Here is a 24,073-nt window from a genome sequence, read left to right as displayed (position 1 = left end):
CGCATCTCGGGTGTTAAGCTGACCTCAGGGCCTAAAGACGTGGAACAGCAAAGAAAGGTAGTTGCTTAATCGTCCTTCATACTGTCACTAACCTTATAATGTAAATATTCATTCAATTCCTTAAATTAATTTATTAATATAAATAGAGAATTGTTTGTAAAAGTTTTGTTTACATATGCAGTAATAAATCTATACGTATAAAGCCGTGGCATTCTAGTGTTTAATTATTAATAAAAAATATATAATTCATGACGCAAGTAATCATATATTTGTTTTGACAAAGACAAAGCTGGAAACTATGTCCGTATAGAAAAGAAGAAATAAGGATGTAAAAGTTTGATAAAAGGGGAGAAACGAGGGACTATATTATTTATAGATGATAAACTAAATAGCTGCCGATAATTCCATCTGAGTAAACCGATGTATAATTATGTATATATATATATATATATATATATATATATATATATATATATATATATATATGTGTGTGTGTGGTGTGTGTGTGTGTGTGTGTGTGTGTGTGTGTGTGTGTGTGTGTGTATGCCAACATAAACATTTTTTAAACATCTCAGTGACTACCACATGAACTGCCTGCATTTTTTTGGCAGCCCTGCATCTACGTGGCGCTAAGTTGAAAGTGGGAATTTGTGTGCGGGTGAAACTGATCTTCACTTCAGGCTATAAACTTCTTATTGACATTATTTAAGCTAAAATATTTACATACGAGAGAATGTTATTCTAATAAAATGGTACTCTAGATATTCCAGCTGATTTGATTATCTAGTTTATGCGAAAAATACAATTATGAATAAAAAATGAGACCTTTACTCCCCCAAGTATTGAAAGGCCGTCGTCCTATCAATACATAGCGTCAACTCCTCTATTCCAGTAAAAATACATCAACTTCCATCTCTGGAAAAAGGACTGGAAGTACCACGTGGTCGCCCTAATTAATGCTACAGTCTAATGCTTTTCCAAGTTTTAGGCAAACATAGATACAACCTCCGCTAAACGTCAGATCTGTGGATTTATATGAAATTCCGTTCAAAATATATTAGTACCTATTCGATATTCGTAACAAGACGAATTTGGACCTTGATGTTTTGCTAATATAAAAACAAGATTGTCATCTGGAATAAGTTGACTGAACAGATAACATATTAGCAAATACTTTGATAAAATAAAAACTTTTCTATTGAACGAAACTCCCTGTCCAAATATTTGCAGAGTATTTTGTACTGGAAGCGTAGTGAGAGAGAGAGAGAGAGAGAGAGAGAGAGAGAGAGAGAGAGAGAGAGAGAGAGAGAGAGAGAGAGAGAGAGGGGGGGGGTGGGGGTGGGGTTGGGGTATTTATAGTTGGCTCATACTTTCATTATTGAGAAAAAAATATCTCCACAATTTGGGTTTAGTTAAAATTACAGTAATGATATTGATTATCTGAAAAAATGAAAAAGTTATATATCCATTCTACTTTAATAAGCGTTTTATTAAGACCACAATGATTTTTTAATCCTGATATGCAACACAAGCATGCAAAATATTTCTGAAGCAAAATTCCGAGTGCGATGGAGTGAAATTAAAAAAATGATAGGAGCCAACCCAAGCATTTGAGAGAGAGAGAGAGAGAGAGAGGAGAGAGAGAGAGAGAGAGAGAGAGAGAGAGCAGCTATTACACTCAGCTTTTTGGCCGTCTCTTATTCTCCAATAATTTTTATTTTTTATCTGCCGTCTCAGAAGCAGAGAGAGCGTTAATGACTGTGCTGTAAAATACTGGACGGAATTATCTGTACCAGTTTTTAAAGAGAATTCAGTCTATAAAATAAACAGCAAAATCTTTCATTAACTACTTAATGACTTGATTTTTATTTAGAACCTTTAAAAATGTATAATTTCTTACAAAATGAGAATCTGCAACAAATTTATTAGCTGCTATAAACAAACATCAACAACATATGTTCCTAAAGCGAAAGTTGCTAAGAATTATATTATGAGGTTAAAAGCTTGTCTCCGTGGAAATAAAAGAGAGAGAGAGAGAGAGAGAGAGAGAGACGAGAGAGAGAGAGAGAGAGAGAGAGAGAGAGAGAGAGAGAGAGAGAGAGAAGGCAGGTGGTGGCCTGCTTGTTTTAATGAACTCCAATTTTAAGGTTAAAGCCTTGGCATTGATCGCAACAAACCCGAGTCTCCCCAGAGCCTTCTGTTATTACCCTGTTAATCCTTCTCTGCTCGATTCGTGCTACTGACGTCTCAGACATCTTAATTCTTTATTCCGTTCCCAGTTCGACCACATGATGCTAACCACAATGAACTGGTTTAACGTTTTTCGATATTTTTCCATTTTAGGTATAACTCGTTTTACAAGGGACATTGAGTACCTTCAGAGAGAGAGAGAGAGAGAGAGAGAGAGAGAGAGAGAGAGAGAGAGAGAGAGAGAGAGAGAGAGTGAGTTTGTACAATAAGCAAATGTTCGTTCACCAGCTTGGTTTCCTAATTGATGTGATATTGATTTAGATAAAATTGTATTTGCAACAATTATCAAATTCCCTACTTCTTTGTCCTTATTACAGCATTCTTCACTAAATGACTGATATTTCATTTTTGAAAGGCAGAGTATATATACTGTCATACTTTGCATACTACATAGAGAAATGAGAAATGGTTGAGGTGTGTGGAGACTTCAACAGGTGCTTAGGTCAGGATCAAGGGGCGTTGAGGCCATATCTTACTCATTCAATCAGAGCTCTCGCTCATCCCCCCATTCATTTAGCTGCCAGTGCATAAACATCCAAATGGCAATACTCGTATGTACGTTAAAGGAAGAAAAATAATGAATCTTCGTACAAATTTTAATATGACTTATCTCTGATCATAAATTCTTAATTCAATCCTTGCTGGCATAGTAGTGCTTTGACGGAAGTTACTGTATCTCAAAGAAAGAACTTTCTTGGCTTAAGAAGCGTCGTCAAGTTGGGAAGCACGTCGGTCTAGTAACCCTTTGTGACGCCAGAGCCTTCGCTAAAGAGAGGGTGCCCATTGGTCAGGGGATAACGGGTATTCTAATCCCGACTGCACCATGCTGCTCCACCTCCCTTGGTAAAAATTGGCTCAAAATGGGTATCAAATTCCAGTTATGTCTTTGCACGAGGCCTCTTGATAAGTAATGAATCAGGACTTAAGTGGAAAAGTATAATAATGATGATAAATACGTAATTATAATAAAATTGTACGTAGGGTATATGGCAATAAGGCATCGAAATATGAATAAGTCTGGCAATGAAACGTAAGTGAAATCATTGTTGTTCAAACTATGGTCTATAGTCTCTAAACATTCTAAATTGTTTGGGCGAGAGAGAGAGAGAGAGAGAGAGCGGAGAGATAGAGAGAGAGAGAGAGAGAGAGAGAGAGAGAGAGAGAGAGAATTCATTCTTTTGATAAAAAGAATAGGCTTAGAAGAATGCACTCGAGTGAATGTTTCCTAAAATGAAACCATGTGCAAAAAACTGCTATCAAAAATACAAAATGGCATTAAAAATTCATTTGACATATTTTCAGTGGAATGATTTTATATAAAAAACGGACATACGGTATAATTTTTTACCTGTCCTACCGAAACTCGATCGTAGGAAAACGTGGTCGGCATAAGGCATTCAGCGGGCAGTGGTCACTTTACTGCCTTAATCTTAAACTATCTACTTAATGAAACTCAAGTAAATGACAAGTCTTCGGGATAACTGTATGAGAGGGATTAACGTTAGGGGAAAGATTTTAATATCTAAACAGGTATCACCAAGAGGATAGATTTATGGAGATTCCCTTCCCATACGAACCCTTTCACTAATCCGTGAGGGCCAAAATCAGTCAGCGAACCACTACTAAAAAATGTTCACAAATAAACTTATGGAAAGCATTGCTTTGGCCAGTCTGCATTTGATATTTGTCATAACAAATAAAAACAGTCTCGAATGAAAGACTGAAAAGACCAGGCACTAACGTATAAGAAAAAAATTATGACTCCTCGCTAAAATTTATAAACTCCTGGTCTTTAGAGAATTAAATTTAGACAGAGTATTTGTGTAGTTGATTACAAAATTTCAAATTTACGTGTATCATGCGACCGTTCTTATGGTTTGAGATTATTACATCCCATAAAGGAAAGGGGATAGGGAATATGAACCCTGATTTGATTTCTAACTATCTTACTTCATCAGTATAGGATTTAAAAGTAACTGTAGTGCATACTTGAAAATCTTTTTTAATTCCTCACTCTCGTAGTAGCCATCTTGCTTGGTGAGAGGTACCCGCGTGAAGTCAGATTAATCAACAGATATCACAAGTTTAACATAACGACTAGAATTTGAGAAATATCTAGAAGTGTTTGTGAACTATCGGTGATAAGATTAGTGTGAAAATAGTAGGATAAAGCGTCTTCTAAGTTAGTTTATCAAGTGTAATACTGAAATCAGAACAAGATGGCAGTAAGTTCCAACTGCGGGAAAGAGGTGGCGTAATTTAGCTTGCTTGGCGGATTCGCAATACGATGGAGGTAGCAGGAAGGGAACTGGCATTTCTCATCTATGAAATCAGCAACAGTCCTAACCAAAAAGATACAAAAGCATTCATAGATATATTAGAAGGATATAATCCTTCAAACTGGAACAAATCTAATGAAAACATCTTGAAATAATTGAAGAAGTTCCAAATAAAATCCAAGTGGTCAAGAGACTCATAAACAGAAAATATACATAAACCAACATATTCCGACAAAGAAAATGAATAAGGTGAATCTTGTGAATATCCTAATTGATGCATTAGGAAAAAGAATGCCAAAAGCATGCAAACTGTGTAAGGTTGGTATAGCATAGTCATCCACAAAACCTAATCAGAAAATGTGCTGCATGCAACATTCCGACCCATCCACAGTGTGCTGAGGTAATGCAAGATTTGAGAAAAGATACAAGAATTTTTTGTTCAACATGTCTATCATGGATAGACAATGTTATTAAATCAAGATTGAATGTACAAATAGTTGAGGATGAAGAAGAAGAGGAAGAGGAAGAAGAAGAAGAAAAAGAAGAGGACAAAACGGAAGAGAAGGTAAACAAAAATGAAATGACAGAAAAAAATAAGGAAAAACAAAGAAACAAGATAAAAGATAGGATGCAGAGAATATCATTGATACTACATATGAGGCAATAAACAAGCAGCCATACCTCCGAAGAAATAAATTACGATCTTTTCGCTGTATGACAACAGAAAAGCAAATCCCGAAGAGGCTCTACCCAGATCTACACAATGACGGGAAAGAGAAAAAATAGAACAAGAAAGACAAAATCTGCAACCTTTTGAAAGAGGGAATTGCAGATTTGGAGAAGATGTTACTACAAACATCCTAAGGTATGTCAAAACTATGAAATATATGGTAAATGTGCATACTTAGATGGCTATGGGGATGATTGCAGAGATCTGCATCCAAAAATATGTAAAAACCTAAAAGAAGGAAAAGGATGTAAGTTCGACAAAAAATGCAAATATATGCACCCTGTAGCCATGAATCATAATCAAATAAAAAACCAACCAAGTAATAAAATCCAAAATAAGAAAGAAACAAATAAAGAGAGAAATCAAGAATATCGGGTAAAAGAGAAAAGCAAACCACCAATGAGATATGCAGAGGTGTCAGCAAAAAATTTCAAAGCATCAGCTCCGAAATTCTACTCAAGAGATAATAACTGTATTTATTATGCAAGAGGATATTGCAGAAACGGAGAAAAATTGCAGATTCAGACACAAAATGAATAATTATGATGAAGGAAGATCAAATATTATGGAAAAAGTTGGATTTTTTAATGTCAGAATTTCTGGAAATGAAAAAAGAACACATACCAGAACAGTGAAAGAAGAGACATGGAAATCCTTATTACTACCATTATTAAATGAAGGAAAAGAAAACACGCAAACCATCATAGTGATGAATGCGCAGGGTTTAGTTACGAGTAACTCAAAAAGAAAAATAGAGTACTTAGAAGAACTAACCCAAAATGAAAAAGAAAATAGATATAATGAATATAAGTGAAACCTGGTATTCCCAAGAGACTGGGAATGATGATCAAATAAAAGGGTGGCCCAAAAACTTATAGATCAGATAGAAAAAAATAGGAATCAAGGGGGGAACCGCAATATATGGGAAAGACAAAAAACAAAAAAAGGAAAAGGTATATGATGGAAATATAGTAACTCAGAATGTGAACTAATAGCGGTAGAATTTGAATCTGAAAAATTGATGAACATAGTAATATATAGACCTCCTAAATACTAAAGAGTTTGACTTAATAATTGAAAAATTTGGATGATATATGTAGAAATCACAAGGACTGGACTATTCTCCTATCTGGTGACTTCAACCTTTCCTTTCGTAGAATGGAAAGAACGAATAGGAGACTGTGGTTGTACTTATACATATAAAAAAAGAGAGTAATAGTAGTGCAGAAGATAAGAGGCAATTGAAAACAAGCTATTCGATATGGCTACTAGAATACAACATTCAACAAATAAATCACCTGCCAACAAGAAAGGAAAACATACTTTAGACCTAGTATTGTGAACGAGATGAATTATGTTAAAGAAATAATAGTTTTATAATGCGAGTATTTCAGATCATAATGTCATAGAATTAAACAGTTCATTCCAAAGCAAGTGAAAATAGAGATAAGCAAGAAATGAAAAAGTGGGAAGGATATGGAAAATACAACTTCTACAGTAAAAATATAAAATGGTCAGAAATTAATGAAGAATTAAACAAAGATTGGGATAAAATTTCATTTTCGTAAGTGATGACATAAGGGTAAATACGGAGATATTATATAAATATTGGAGGAAATAGTGGATAAATATATACCGAAGAAGAAAAGTAAACATCATTCATGCATACCAAGTGACAGCAGAATCTTGTTCCAGAAAATCAGAAAGTGGAAAAAAAGGTCTTGTAAAGAAAAAAATGCATGGAAAGTATAGCACTAAAAAGTAAGATAGAAAATGCAGAACAAAAGATTATACAATCAAAAGAAAATGAAAAACGGGACTTGGAAGAAAAAACCCTATTAAATATCAAGCAAAACCCAAACTATTATACTCATATGCGAAGAAGATGAATAAAGAAGAATAGAAATAGGCCCTCTGAGAATTGAAGGGAGATTAACCGATGAAAAAAAAGGAAATTTGCAACATACTGACAGAACGATATAAGAGAGAATTCACCCCTAGAATAGATAATGAAGATAATGATATAGAATGTAAGGGACGAAAATAGTGAATATTTAGCTGACATATAAATTAATGAAGCTGATATTGTGCAGACAATTAATGAAATTAAAAATGGAGCTGCTGCAGGGCCGGATGGAGTCCTGCCTATATTGTTAAAGAAAGTAGTTCATCTATCGCAAAGCCACTTGCAATATTATTAAGACAAGTGTAGATACAGGCAAGATTTATGATGAGCAAATTAGCATATATCACCCTACTTTCAAAAGTGGATCAAGACTATAGGCAAGTAATTATAGGCCTGTGAGTCTAACATCACATATTATGAAAGTGTATGAAAGGGTAATGAAGAAAAATATTATGAACATTTAATAAAAAATAATTTGTTTAATATTAGGACAACAGGTTCGTACCCGGAAAAAGTACACAAACCCAACTGTTAGTCCACCGTGAGAACATATTCAAAAATATGAAAAGCGGAAATGAAACAGATGTGGTTTATCTAGACTTTGCAAAAGCTTTTGACAAGTAGACCATAATATATTAGCAAAGAAAATTAGAAAAACACAATTATCGTAGATAAAGTAGGAAGATGGTTAAAAGAATTTTTTACACAACAGAAAACAGATAGTTATTGCAAACGATGAGAAATCGGATGAAACCAAGGTAATATCCGGTGTGCCACAAGGTACGGTGCTAGCTGCAATATTGTTTGTTATTTTGATTGAAGACATAGACAGTAATGTTAAGGATTCGGTAGTGAGTAGTTTCGCTGATGACACAAGAATAAGTAGAGAATTACTTGTGATGAAGATAGGAACGCTCTACAAAGAGACCTTAACAAGGTATATGATTGGGCAGAGGTAAATAGATGGTATTTAACTCTGATAAATTTGAATCAATAAATTATGGAGACAGAGAAGGAAAGCTATATGCATATAGGGGACTAATAAGAGACATCAAAATAAGGAAGCAGTTAAAGACCTTAGTGTGATGATGAATAGGAACATGTTATGCAATGATCAAATAGCCATTCTGTTGGCAAAATGTAAAGCAAAAATGGGAATGTTGTTACGGCACTTCAAAACAAGAAAAGCTGAAACACATGATTATGCTTTATAAAACTATGTTCGTAGTCACTTGAATATTGCAATATGATAGGTACCCACACTATCAAAAGGATATTGCACAAATAGAGTGTGTACAAAGGTTCCTTTACAGCTAGAATAGAAGAAGTTAAGGACCTAGACTACTGGGAAAGACTACAATCCTTAAAATTATATAGTCTAGAAAGGAGAAGAGAACGCTACATGATAATTCAGGCATGGAAACAGATAGAAGGAATAACAGAAAATATCATGGAACTAAAAATATCAGAAAGAGCAAGCAGAGGTAGATTAATAGTGCCCAAAAACTATACCAGGAAAAAATAAGTAAAGCACACAGGACATTAATCCACTACGCACCAGCTCGATAATGCAGCGTCTATTCAATGCGTTGCCAGCTCATCTGAGGAATATATCAGGAGTGAGCGTAGATGTGTTTAAGAATAAGCTCGACAAATATCTAAACTGCAACCCAGACCATCCAAGATTGGAAGATGCAAAATATACCGGAAGATGCACTGGCAACTCTCTGGTAGACATTAGAGGCGCCTCACACTGAGGGACTGGGGCAACCCGAACGAACTGTAAGGTCTGTAAGGTAAGGTCTGTAAGGACACAAATTATTTAACTTATTTTTGTATGTTTAGCAATATTTTGACTTCATTAGTATAGTCCATTTCATACAGAACATTCTAGAATCAAGTATAGTATTCGTTATTACCTGGGATGGTGAGTTGAGGCAAGTTTGCCAAAGCCGACGACACCAGATGGGCGGGTCATCTGTAATCCTTTCCTGGACGCCTCGTGTCAGCACATCCTGAAAGAAAAAGTATTTAATTAATGCTATAGAAATAGGTGATATATTTCTTGTTCATTTGACCCATCAATATTTTATCATTGTTTCAATCAATTATTTTGTTAGAGAGAGAGAGAGAGAGAGAGAGAGAGAGAGAGAGAGAGAGAGAGAGAGAGAGAGAGAGAGAGATATGTTTGTATTCGACTTCTTATCCTCTCACTCGTCCAACTTACTATGTTATGCTTCATTTCATATTTCCTTGTTTGCCAATTTAGTCTTTACCTATGGTGTTAAGAAATCAAGATATTTGTAGAAAGGTGAAATGCTTCCAGACATACGTATACCGTCACTACCCAAAGTGCTTCCTTGGAGACAGACTTAAAGATGCTTATCAGTGGAACTAAACGGACGTGGAGCTGTTTGAAATATTGCCAGCAGCAACACCAAAATAATATGCCATGTTGATAGAAAATATGATTCAGTTTCTTGTTATTGAATAAAAAAAAACGTTATTAATCGTGAAGCTATTTAATTGACTTAGAATTCTGCTGAAGGAAAAAAATGATATTTGATATCTATCATGGGATAAATTGTTTTACCTCTCTGTTGTTGTTATAGATTTGGCAGATATGCGGATATAAACTCACGTGGAGAGAACCCAAACACCTCAGCCAGAGAGCTCATTTAATTTTAGAATGACTTTAGATTTAGCTATTTACAAAAGACTATGGTAAAATGATGACAGTAGAATTAGGCATCATAAACTGAAATAAGTTATAGTATAATATACATATTATACATAAATATATATTAATTAAACATATGTTGAATTTCTTTATTTTTATTGTGTGTTCCTGTTCACATGTTCGCATTCTTGTAACACGCGGTTAAAGGGGTGTCTACGGGCTGCTCTTTCTTAGCAAGGGCCCGTGCTGGCATAAGGCCAGCTTAATCTAAGACAACAAACAAAGTCTCCTACACGAGGGCCTTAGGGATCTTTCTGCCTCATGTCGGATCTTAAGGCTGAGGCGTTGCATGGAGATGCTGACTGCTTCTGCTATCAATAAATGGATTGTTGTAGTTGCATTCCTCGAGTATGATTTAGGTGTTCATAAGTAAATGGAAGAACCCCATTACTTGAAGGTGTCTCTCAGTAACCTAAACAATGAAGGGAAGAAAGTAATTTGGAAATAAAAACAATATAAAAAAAAAGCTCTATATATATATCCAATCAAAATATAATGAATAAATACTGCACAAAGGTTTTTCATGTACAGTCAAGATTGCGACCATAAGCCAGTGTTGCAACAAAAGGCTGTGGTTCAATGCTGGCAATAGAATTGAGTATTTCAAGCTAAAAATGTATTGTATCGACATATTACACATAAATATATATTAATTAAACATATGTTTAATTTCTTCATTTTTGTTATGCGCTTCTGTCCGCATGTGACAAGATAGGATGGTTGCTTCCTGTCGTTGTGCCATCACGGCCATTGGTCACACCTCCCCGAGTCGCGCCTCGTTCAGCCAATCAGAGCATCTGTCAGATTGTCTCACGCGCTTGCCAAATCATGGACCCTTCACTCAAAAAATATATTAAACACATAAATTTAATTAGTATAATTGCTTAAAGCTTACTCATTCATTATACATTGGTCATCCTTCAATAGGATACTTTCCCAGAAAGGAATCTATTTACTATACCGAAGGAGCATTGTAAGGATGAGTGAAATGAGATTTGGCATGGCCGCGTCACAATTGGTCTGGGGATTAAGGACATTTCAAGTTGACCCCGCCTCTCCCTATGCCCAGCTGGTATAAATAGACCCAATCTGGGTAAAAATAATCAGTTACAAGTTTTCTTGAAGTGTAGTGATACAAAAGTCCTTATATAACTGTTGAAATTCTATCTCATTAAATTCGCCAAGATGGACAAAATCGACGGTTCTTTTGTATGCGTCACAAGGGTAAGCAAAACTATACTTTTTGGTATTTATGCTCGTGTTTGTGATGGTAAATATGCTGTAAAGAATTGTCTACAAAATCTAGATTATCATGGCTATAAGGTAGTGAATTCTAATCATGGATCTGAGTTCAATTTCTAAGACGTCCCGTAGTAGGAAACACGGTATTATTATTATTGTTGTTGGTAATGAACAAGAGTTTCAGCTTCAACTTACAACAGTGAAGTTTTCACATGTATTCACATCTCCATTTCAATAATGGATAAGATTAGGCTTGCTGATTTGGGTTTTCAGTCATTTCAATTCAGTTGTAACAAAACATCATTCCAAGGGAATATATACTTTGTATGGTCCATCAAATTGTTGTTGTTCATTATTATATCTTAATTATCGAGGTTTGCGTTTCATGTAGGTCTGGTGATGAATTAATTCCATAAAATGATTAGTATTTTCACGCTTTAAAGTGTTCATATGTTATTTGATGGTGTTTTAATTTAATTTTCTATGAAGTAAATTTTTAGCTGAGATAAATTTACAAAGTTCAGGAATAAATATAAAAGAATCATCCTTTATTATTCAATCAATAAAATTGCTGATTCAAGGAAGCCAACATTTTTTCCAGCTATTTTTTTATCAGTGACAGATCATATTTTTTTAATAGCTTCGAAGATATAGGTTTTCTATTTCTAGCTTTCTTTACGTCTCTATAATTCTTGGGGCGAATTGTTGAAGAGTCTGGTAGATTTTATTGAGAGGTTCTTTCTCCTAAGACTTTTCTGAACCGTGGCTCTGTTAATGTATATATATTTTTTTGTAAGTGATTTTATGTAAATATAGTAAACTTTGGATAGGATATTTTCGCGATCTAAGTCAAATCCCATATATCGTACTCGACATCCCGTTAAAGAGGTTACCATTTGAGCTTACTTGCCTACTTGGATAATACGAGTTACCTTATGTAGAGAGAAGGGTTCTTTTCTAGTCTGGCCACTTTATTAATAAAAACCTATATTTTTTTAGCAAAGATTTCGACCATGCACAACACAATCTTGTACTAGTCTAAGTATTTCTTTAATATTGTAGCAGGCATTTATATCTATCTTTTATTTACATGCATTTTTGCTGAAAGGTTTTTATCTCTTAGGTCAAGGTCTCATTTTCATTATAGTCAGTATTTTATTTCATAAACTGTCTTGATCAAAACAGTCTTTCACTTTAGTCACTTTTTATTCGTATATTACAGGAGGCGAATTATCATAAGTCAACACTTTAGTTTTGTTACTTAGTTGTTTCATAACATCTGGCTGATTTTGATTAAGTACTGAAACTCCGATTTCTCCATCAATTTCCATGTTGTGTTTCGTTGAGCATATCCTTTTTTCCAAATAAATTCACCATATCCTCTCATGTATATTTGAATGGGTCACAATCACTTAATTTCTGTTTTTTTCTGGAGTCCTTTTACTTTCACTTATGACTTATTCCAGTTATGACCAGGTCTCAGCGTTGGTCTGTTCACGTAATTTTACATTCAACGTCTTTGTATGAGTTTGCTTTGTGTCATTTCATCATTGAATGAATTAAAATAATAGCACCGTTATTCTTATTTTACTTTTTTCATCCTATTTTAACTGTTTCATACATAACCCCAACTCTACCTCGGCAGCAAGTTTTTATTCAAATCCATGTTTCATTTCGCTGATTAAAGTAAGTCTGGTATTGCATTAAGTTGTGGTATGTTATTTGTCAGATTTTGCTCGTACTTCAAAGTCTGTTCCATTTAAACTGTTAGTTCATGAGACGTTTCTGCTTGACGAGCATTCTCTAATGTGGGAGAATATGTTTATTCCTGCAGCTTTGTCTTTAACTTGACAAAATATTAGATTTGTCTGTTTTGATTGATGGTCTTACAATCCCTGATGTTTTCAACACTTTAGCTAAGAGAGTTCATTTGCACATATTTCCTGATTTGGTCTTCATCTTTAGAATTTGAGAAATTTGTATTGAAATTATCTGGTTTGTCATAGACAGTAAGTCACTGTTCACAATAAGTTTCTCCTTCCCATTTCTTTTCCTTGTTGGAAGTTTAATTTTAATGTTTCATTCCCTTGGTTTATTCCTATCATATTTTATTAGTTTCTTGGTCGTGAATCCTTTTTAAAGGTAAGTTAATAACATCTCTTCCTCATCGCCTGGTATAATTTTACTATCACGGTCTGATAATCGTTTTCCTTCTTTTAACTATCCGCTGTGATTACTTATTTGGCTTTTTATTCATGATCTTACTTTTTAGCAGCTTCTCATCTTTTTTTTCTGACTCCTCAGAATCGAGGAAATAATTAGTTCTTAGTTTAGCAGTCTTTGCTGTAGCTGATTTAAAGATAAGATTTCATTTATCGCCTTTTTAATGCTAACTTGTCCGCGTAGAATGTTTCCTCTAATTTTCTATATTGTTTGTTCAAAGCTTCGGTTTTTTTTATTCATCTTCATCTTATTAAATTTTTCCTCGTTTTGAATTCGAACATCACCACTTTCGAGACAACCACATCAAACTAAAGCCGGTTGCGACATACAACCCACTTTCTATATCTGCTACGTTTAAAAATTGTCTATAAGTTTTTCTTATCTTAAATAAAATTTTTCTAACCTAACAACAATTGGTCAAACACCACATACGTTCAGTATCTTGTTTTTATATAAATTATTTTCTAACCTATCAGCAATTGGTCAAACACCTCACACATTCTGTGCAGTTTCTATCTCTGATTTTGACAAATTTATAACAGCTTTTGTTAATTAGGATTTATTTCACTTCTGTTATTCGCTCAATTTCTAGTCACACACGGAAATTTCTTTGCCCATTGACGGTATGACCTGGCACATATTCGTCTGTTTGATGTAATGAAGATGATTCACTTGTGATGACACGGTAATGAGCCCAACACGAATTAACACTAACTTTCCCTTGACATTTATTAACAGTGCATCCTATTGAAGCGATACTGAATAAGTATTTTAAACAAAGCTCATGTTCCCTGGATTAAGTTGACATGTTTCATGAAAATAATCAGAGCTGAGACGGATGTCTATTTACTGAATCAAGGATTGGAGCAATGTCATCAGATTCACTTGAAACTACAGTTTTTAAAAAAGGAGGAATATTCCATAAAAACCTTTAAGTGTTCTATGAGGAAGGAACAGTCAGTGCAATGAATGTTTACTCAGTGTTTGACAGAAGTTGTTTTAAATATTGCTCCCATGTCCACCAGCTAGCCATCCATTTTACCCATTTTACCTTCACTTTCTTTTATAGGTATTGTTTAGAATGATCACAAAATGTATATGTACTTGGCAGTTGGTGCACGCATTGAAATAGTTTAAATAAGTGTGCATCTCTTCATAATTATGGGTCTAAGGAAATCACTCGGTTAATTACAACTGGAAAAAATCTTGGCTATGAACATAGAGCTTCACGAGAATAGTCTTGTGCATATAATTACCGAGTAGCGATGTATATATTCACTACCAATGAGAGGATATCTTAAAAGAGGATATCAGCCCTCTTGTGACGAATTATTATTATTATTATTATTATTATTATTATTATTATTATTATTATTATTATTATTATTATTATTATTATTATAGTTATTTATTTTTTATGGGGGTGTTGTCTATCAGTCCTCCAATTCGTCTGGGTGGTATTTATAGTGTGGGGTTCCGGGTTGCATCCTGCCTCATTAGGAGTCCATCACTTTTATGACTATATGCGCCGTTTCTAGGATCACACTTCTGCATGAGTCCTGGAGCTACTTCAGCCTCTTGGGATCGTGCCAAGTGTTCCTAGTATTATGGGTTACAATTTCCACTGCCATATCCTATATTCTTCTTATTTCTATATTCAGGTCTTAATACTTATCCGTTTTTTTCCCTCTCTTTCTCTTCAACTCTGGTGTCCCATGGTATTGTGACATCAATGAGTGATACTTTCTTCTTGATTTTGTCAATCAACATCACGTCTGGTCTATTTGCACGTATCACACTATATGTTCTGATACCACAGTCCCAGATGATCTTTGCCTGATCGTTTTATATCACTCCTTCAGGTTGGTGCTCGTACCACTTATTACTGCAAGGTAGCTGGTGTTTCTTACACAGGTTCCAGTGGAAGGCTTTTGCTACTGAATCATGCCTCTTTTTATACTGGTTCTGTGCAAGTGCCGGACATTCGCTTGCTATGTGGTTTATGGTTTCATTTTTCGTATTGCGCTTACTACATATGGGAGAGATGTTATTTCCAGATATCGTTCTTTGAACATATCTGGTTCTTAGGGCCTGATCTTGTGCCGCTATTATAATTCTTTCAGTTTCCTTCTTGAGCTCTCCCCTCAGTAGCCATTGCCACGTGTCATCGCTGGCTAGTTCTTTAGTCTGTCTCATGTATTATCCGTGCATTAGTTTGTTGTGCCATTCCTCTGTTCTGCTTGTCATTCTCCTTTCTCTGTATATTTCGGGTCTTGGTCTACTTTTATCAGTTCTTCTCCCCATGCACTCTTGAGCCACTCGTCTTCAATGGTTTTCAGATATTGCCCCAGTGCCCTGTTCTCGATGTTGACGCAGTCCTCTATGATTATTATTATTATTATTTGGTGGTGGTATATTCCACATTCACTGTTTGATATTCCATATCATAGCATCGATTAAACAAAAATGCTTCAAGTTTCTGTTAGAAAGACTTCAAATCCTCAATCTGCCTCAGCTCAGGAGGGAACTTGTTATATAATCTAGGAGCTGCATATCCAAAGGCTCTCCTGTGTTGTTGCTAATGTTGTTAGTTATCTCATTCTTGTATTGTGCATTTTCAGACTTTTCCATCGGGCGTTACGTACTGCGTTGAGAGGGCCGAGGAGGGACGGGATTCGATACTGTGCACGGCAGCTCTTCTTGGACACACGAACTGCGTCAGGATCCTCGTTGAATACAGAGAAGCAGACGTCGAAGAACAGGGCTCAGGTAAGTCACTTGAAATATCGAGACAGGTCTCCATGACTTACTCTGTATTTGGATGATGACTGAAATCTTGAATAATTTTCCATTTAAGAGCTCTTTGACATTGGTAAAAAAGAGAAGTTCATTTGCCATATACCATTAGATTGTTGTTCTTTGCAGTTTCAGCTGAAGGACATCTCATGTCTGGAGTTAGTCCTTTATGGTGCGCTGCTTCCAATGGCCATTACTGGGTGGTTGACTATCTCCTTTCAGGTTTATTGGTAGTTGCAGTACACAGTTCTGAACGCTATGGAAGTAGAATCAGAACACTTAGTAATTAGGGATCTCTCACCGACAACACCTTAGATTCACACACACACTTCAAAATCCCAGTATGAAACAATAGACAAACTGGACATTCTCATGACAGCTTCTCTTTGAAATAGAGTAGTTGAACCAGATTTTAATGGTAACCTACTGGCTATATAGTTGTTCTTGAAATAGCATTGCACTTACTGGAAACATAACAGGGTGATTGCCTAGTGTCATTACCTTCTCTTTATATTGTTTACCACCATTAGACCATTATAAAACTTCGTCAACTGCCTATTTGGATGAAGAAGTTTATTTAAACTATTTCCTTGGTTTTTGTTGCTGTAAATATATGATGCTTGTGGTAGGAAATTTCATCGGAATAACCGGTCAAAATAATAATAATAATATAATAATAATAATAATAATAGCAAGCGAATGTCCGGCACTTGCACAGAACCAGTACAAAAAGAGGCATGATTCAGTGGCAAAAGCCCTCCACTGGAGCCTGTGCAAGAAACATCAGCTACCTTGCAGTAATAAGTGGTACGAGCACCAACCTGAGGGAGTGATAGAAAACGATCAGGCAAAGATCCTCTGGGACTATGGTATCAGAACGGATAGGGTGATACGTGCAAACTGACCAGACGTGACGTTGATTGACAAAGTCAAGAAGAAAGTATCACTCATTGATGTCGCAATACCATGGGACACCAGAGTTGAAGAGAAAGAGAGGGAAAAAATGGATAAGTATCAAGATCTGAAAATAGAAATAAGAAGGATATGGGATATGCCAGTGGAAATCGTACCCATAATCATAGGAGCACTAGGCACGATCCCAAGATCCCTGAAAATGAATCTAGAAAAAACTAGAGGCTTAAGTAGCTCCAGGACTCATGCAGAAGAGTGTGATCTAGAAAGAAAACGGCACCATAGTAAGAAAAGTGATGGACTCCTAATGAGGCAGGATGCAACCCGGAACCCCACACTATAAATACCTCCCAGTCGAATAGGAGGACTATGATAGAGCAAAAAAAAATAAAATAAAATAATAATAATAATGATAATAATAATAATTGACATATTTTGAAACTTTGCACATACTCAGTTGCAACCGAGTACTTCCTATGTTACACAAGTTAAACGGAAACAATTATGAAAGCTGTTTCCAGTATCAATAAAAAAGGAATAAATTGAACTATAATAAACGCTGCAAAAGTTCGGATCAAAAGACTGTTCCTTAGAAGAACAAAAGGGGAAGCTTCTTTCGTCTGAAGTGAAACGAGTGACGGATAAAGCTAAGATACGAAAAAGGTGTCGATTATTTTGAAAATTTTGAAAGGTTTCGGATTTTCCTATCAGAGATTTTTGGAATAATCCTATCTACTAACAACTAGACTATGAACGTTTTTGCAATCAATGAAGAATACTACGCAGTTTAATCAGGTAACGTTTAAAGGTGATTAAATAAAGTGCTTTATTTAAAAAAACAAACTTAAAATAATATCCTCACCTTAAAAATCAAATCATTACAATTTTTAAACGCAACAAAATGCAAGAATAAATAAAAGATAAATATATTAAAGAATATTTTATTTTGCAAGTACATGGAATCAATAAAATCATCTGTAATAGTTTTTTTTAAGGAACAAATATCGTGGAAATGAAATATAAATCAAATATTTAACATAAATACTACAAAACTGCTAAATATGAAAAACGTTTACTTAAGATTTAAATATCAAATATGTTTGGTTCAATATACGGATGATTACATTTTAATGTATAGTGTGTGTGTGTGTGTGTATGTGTTTGGAAATTTAGTGATGAGCAGAATATTTTCTGACTTTTTACACTAAAGCTTTAACAGTTCTTTTTATTTGGCATATGGATTTTTTTCTGGTTTTCAATTATATTTCTTACTTTTCCAAAAAATAGCTATTAACATTTTATCACCTATTAATTTTTAACTGAAGCTTTGAAAGAATAATTTCTAGTTTTTATATATTTTTTCAATAGCGTTCTTAAAGTTGGAAGGTTTTAAAGCAAAAAAAGTTTACTTCCTCCTCTTTTCTTTGAAAGTTTTCTATGCTTTATAAAAGGTACCATGAAGGTAAAGAGCTAATAAAGTTTATAGCATTAATTTAGAGGAATTTTTTTTTAATCCCCTTCAAGTTGCCAAAGTTTGTTTTTATGAGCAAGTTGCAGGCCAACCAAGTTTAAGTGCATATCCACTCTCTCTCTCTCTCTCTCTGTCTCTTGCATATTAAAATGGCAAAGAATATAGTTCTCAAAATTGTATTAGCAATTTTTGGCCCCTGTTCTCAATGAATAGAGAGAAAATATTGTTCAATAACTTACACTACACTTTTTATATGTTTTTCGAAGATAATATTTATTATTTATCATATTAAGTATATATATATGTATATATATATATATATATATATATATATATATATATATATATATATATATATTATATATATATATATATACCCTTTTATACGCTTCCATCCTGCTCATTTTTGTTGTTATGACATGTTTTGTCACAACGTTGCACTGCGGGGGAGCTGCCATAACAGTATTGGGCTATGTTTTTATTATTTTACTAATTTATTAGGATTTGCAGTATCGGTCTAATGTCAATGCAGTATGAACAGTTATTGTCATCCCTAACACGATATATACTTTCATTATAAGTTATCAATCAATCAGGCAGTATAAAGAACCCTGTACTCTCGATTGTGTTTTAGTCTAATCATTTATAGTTCGTTTGAAACAGGATCCAGGTCAAGGTTTATAAGGATGCGACGCCGAAAGTAGACATTTTCTGTACGAGGGGTTGTTTAAGTTTTATCCAAGGCCCCCGCCCCCACTAGAGATTCCTACACCGTACCCAGCCCCATTCCCCCCCAGTAGAGACTCCCACAGCCTATAGGTATATCTAGACTGAAGTGATCCCTGTGCCCAGGTGCGGCGCAATTTGCGGTCATTTGTTAAAGAATCCGTTCCCATTTGGACGCTAATCTTCTGGTAAGCATTTTTTCAATTTTCACTTTTATGCGAAGATGATCCCACAGGGCCTTGAGTCATTAAAGGTCAGAGGGCATAAAACTATCCAGAAAGAGGCATAAACACAAAACCCGTTTCCTCCTAAGCATGATTGTGTGGATTCATTTAACAAAATGAAAACAAACAACTTCTCGATATCCATTCGACATAAATTTATTAGTTTCATAAAGTTTCTTTACACGTTTTTACACTCGTTTCTTCCCTTTTAATTTATTACAATAAACTTATTTAGAGTTTTTTATTCTAAAACACAGAAAATTTAGCAAAAAACTAATCACACCTTCAGGAACATCAACTCATTTAAGTGCATCCTGCATCCAGTCTTTTTGAAGAATTCTGTACCTGATTTATTTATTTATTTTATAACATGTCACACTCGTCAGATGAGCAGGATGAATTAGTATAAGAACGATGAATAAATACTAAAGAGAAGACAGAGTTATGGTAAAACGCAAAAAGGTAAAAGCTCTTAATATTTGTCCACCACCAAGACATAGCGCTATTATCCATAACTATTATCCATAACTTTTTTTTTCTAACCTCAGCAAATTATCATGATAATACTCAATACTTGAGGCGCCATATTAAAACTTACATCTTTTCTAAATCTTCCCAACTCTCGGTATTTCAGTTCAAGAACATTAGGGCAAAGGAAGTATGAAAACCATAATGATATAAATCTACACTGCAATCAATTACCAGTTTTTATACTATGAAATACTGCGTCTTTCATGCATGTGATTAAATGTATAACAATTCATAATATATCAATAGACACTGACGAATTAAGTTTTTTATCATAAGCACCAATATCTTCTATAGAGTGCGTGATATTTTTTTTCTAGTATACAACAAGCGGTTCACCCTCTCTGCTATAATCGACGCATAAGCTACTAGAAACGTTGCTAGTTACTAACAAAGTTATGTCATAAGCTGCAAATTTGCTTTTTATCCATACGGAGCAACGCAGCATGCACCGAATGGGTATAATGTATGGGGTAAGTTTGGGCAAAATTGGCTTCATAACTTATTTTGTTGCAATATAGGAAAACATGTTCATTGCGTGTATAATCAGAACATGGCGGGTTATTGTATAGTATGGTTAAATCATTTCAGTGTCAGTTTCCTTCTGGTTCAGTCAGCAGTATTATATTTCTTTAATTAAGTCGAATACTCGTAGTATTAAAATTAAGCCTTATGCTGTTCATGAACTCAATGCTTTTATAACTGAAAGAATAAAAATGAAAATAATGAGTTAATAATAAAAATAAAAATAATAAAATTAAAAATTAAAATAAAATAAATTAAATAAAATTAAAATAAAAATAATAAATAAAAAAATAATAATACAGAAAAATAAATAAAAGTAATAAAATCATAACTAATAATAAAATAATATTGAAAATAAAAGACTGCATGCAGGATGCATATAAATGATATTCGAAAGTTTTCATCAGAAGCAGAAATTACTGGATCAATTTCCATTGTCTGAAGTTGATGTTCCTAAAGGTGTGATTAGTTTTTTGCTACATTTTCTGTGTTTTAGGATGAAAAACTCTAAATAAACTTATTCTAATATGTTAAAAGGAAAGAAACAAGTGTAAAAATACGAACAGAAAATTTATGAAACTAATAAATTTATGTCCAATGGATATTGAGAAGTTGATTATCTTCATTTTGTTAAATGAATCCACACAATCATACTTAAGATGAAACGGGTTTTCTTTTTATCCATCTTACTGAATAGTTTTATGGTCTGAGACCTTTAATGACTCAATGCCCAGTGGGATCATCTTAACATAAAAGTGAAAATTGAACAAATACTTACCAGAAGATTAGCGTCAAACGGCAACGGATTCTTTACAAATGACCCCAAATTGCGCCGCACCTGGGCACAGGAATCTCCATAGTCTAGATATACATATAGGCTGTGGGAATCTCTAGTAGGGGGAGGGGGGCATGGGTAGACAGTGGTAAAACGAAAACCACAATATGTCACTGATTTTATGATAAGCTATATGTACAAGAAGATAAGAAGCAGAAGTTCAGTACCACACAATTACACGTTTATTAAGGCATTTTCATGACACAAATGAAACAGCTTACAAGGATGGTTGACATGAAAAACAAAAGGAACGAGATCCACAAGATGGGTCATTGTCACTGGAGTGTAAGGAAAGTGATAATCCGGGATAACCTGGTCGCCAACGGACGCAGCTGTTAAAAGGAATGTTATCGATACTTGTCTTATTAAGTCATATACTCGTAGCATTTAAAAATTAATCCCTAGGCTTTTTATAGCTCTATGCTTTTATAACTGGAAAAAGTTTGTTTGATAAGTATAAGCAAAGAACTTATTCTAGTTTAAAATTTTTTGTTTACATATTTTTCTGTGGATACCCTTGTTTTCACAGTTCTTAATGAGGTAGCAGTTTTAATTTGTGACCGGATTATCCCGGATTATCCCTTCTCTTACTATCTTTGACATTTAACAATCTGGTAGTTCTTGTGCCTTTTGTTTACTTTTTTCACTATACTTCTGATATGTCTTATTTGTGACCTGACGATGCGTGAACAGAATAGAAAGAGCTTGATTTTGAACTACAGTCTGTATTTTACTTTAGTACTATGGCCCGTTGAGCTACTTGGTCAGAAGAGGGTGCTCCGGAGGGTGCAAGCAACGATGCCACATGCACGGGCCACAGGTTCTTTATTCGTCAAGCGAATCGGCAATTAGACCTCTTGTGATTCTTCAAAAGAAAACTTTTTATCGAATTACAATTCACGGCAATATTGGAATAACTATAGATTAAACCCCTAGGAGGCCGTTCTGCAGAATCTTTTAAAGATGTTATTTAGGGATCGTAGGCAGTAGTAAGCAACACAATAAATGGGATGTGGTAAACAAACACCAAGAAAACTAACAATATTATTATAAAAACAAAAACTTAATACTAAATCAACCTTGTGCAAGTACAAATGAACCAGTATCCAGAGAGCTATATGGCAATTATATGCCCAGAAGACAGATTAACATGTCTTCAACACAAGATTTCCCTAAAACTAAAAAGCTAAACTCTAAACCAGTAATATAAATAGAAAACACTGTAATTAGCAAATAAACAGCTCTAATAGAGCGGGCCCAAAATGAAATACACTAGCCTAAAACTAAAGAAAGCTAGAAAGAAGAATAATAAGAGTTCAATAAAAGTGAAAACCTTAAAATTACCTACCTAATTAATAAATCTAAATTTACGCACAACCACAAATCAATCATAACAAGGTATACCATCATTATAACAATATATCAATATGAGTAAGGATATATATAGATCCTATACGCTTATGTTAAAGAATAACCAATTTACTCATTCCTTTGGAGGAGGTGCCACGGAGTCGCTGGGGACCACCAGTCTGCTATATTAAGGGAGCTACTGAACACTAGGTCAGACCGATAAGCAGCAGACGTTTCCCTAAGGAAAATACAAAGGTCGACACCTTACCTAGCGTTAGCCTCCCTACGTAACTCCTCACGAGCCTCGACAGCCCAGACGTGCAGAGCAACACCAAGGACCCTCAGTACACCGGGGCACGGCAGAAGCCTCTCCTACAGAGCTGGGATCCAGCGCCAGCCTTGTCTACCCGGGGACTCCTCCGACGGGGGAAAAAAGCAAGGGGGGCAGGTCGCAAGTGACACAAGTCCTTGCGAGGCAGAGATATAAGCCGTGATCAGTAAATCCGCCGCAGGTGGCTCTTCATACACCGGCGGGTCAAAACGAGGAATATTATGAAGTAAATCCTCCAACAAAAAATATTCCAAGGTGGCTGCTGCACTAGTCCTTCTGGGATGACGATACGGCCCGAACTCTTCCAGCATAAGGTGTGGAGGAAGCGATTATAGTAGTTCGGGTCATTCCTTCTCATAGTGGGACCTTTGTACTGTACAGTCAGGCAGACATGATGTGCCTTCGCAATGTGTAAAATATATTAAAACAAAAAATCTATATTTGTTAAAAAGAATACCAATGAGCCTTGAAGTAAATGAAAATGATGTAAACCGGTATAAAAAATAAAGTCCAAAGTGAATTAGACGACATTATTTTCACTCCTTAAAGAAGAGAGAGAGAGAGAGAGAGAGAGAGAGAGAGAGAGAGAGAATAGTATCATTTCCATATGAAGTGTCATTTCAAAACTCTACAATAAGTCAAGGTCGAAAGAGAGAGTATCCAAGATCAGTGAGTCACCTCCGAGAAACTGAATAAGTCAACACTATAAGGAGACTATTATTGTTGACCGACCTTGGTGGATCACCTATAGGAAGCACGTGGTTTTATATTGTAATAAAAACAACCGCTTCCTGTGCTTTCTGGCACACGTGCTAATAAATAAGTAAATAAAACAAACGTTTGCGTTGGCTGGAAATAAAGTTGAAAGATGCATCATCCTTTCCTGTCGTCTTCATATACATATATATATAGACACAGCACACACACACACACACACACATATATATATATATATATATATATATATATATATATATATATATATATATATATATATATATATAT

The 24,073-nt window shown here is 34.8% G+C and overlaps 1 protein-coding gene across 1 annotated transcript in view; it reads left to right on the top strand.

Moving 5' to 3' along the window:
• Window positions 1-11,090: 11,090 nt before the first annotated feature.
• LOC135218184 (protein fem-1 homolog C-like) overlaps window positions 11,091-24,073 on the top strand; it is a 29,519-nt gene continuing 16,536 nt past the window's right edge. Inside the window, exons 1-3 of the mRNA XM_064254335.1 lie at window positions 11,091-11,129; window positions 15,992-16,139; window positions 16,296-16,448. Coding sequence (XP_064110405.1) covers window positions 11,091-11,129; window positions 15,992-16,139; window positions 16,296-16,448 — 340 coding nt within the window. The remainder of the gene's footprint in view (window positions 11,130-15,991; window positions 16,140-16,295; window positions 16,449-24,073) is intronic.

The sequence above is a fragment of the Macrobrachium nipponense genome, chromosome 9 (genome assembly GCF_015104395.2).
Source record: "Macrobrachium nipponense isolate FS-2020 chromosome 9, ASM1510439v2, whole genome shotgun sequence".
Classification (NCBI taxonomy): Eukaryota; Metazoa; Arthropoda; class Malacostraca; order Decapoda; family Palaemonidae; genus Macrobrachium; species Macrobrachium nipponense.
The sequence above is the reverse complement of the archived record's forward strand: the minus strand, read 5'-3'. Positions and strand labels throughout refer to the sequence as shown.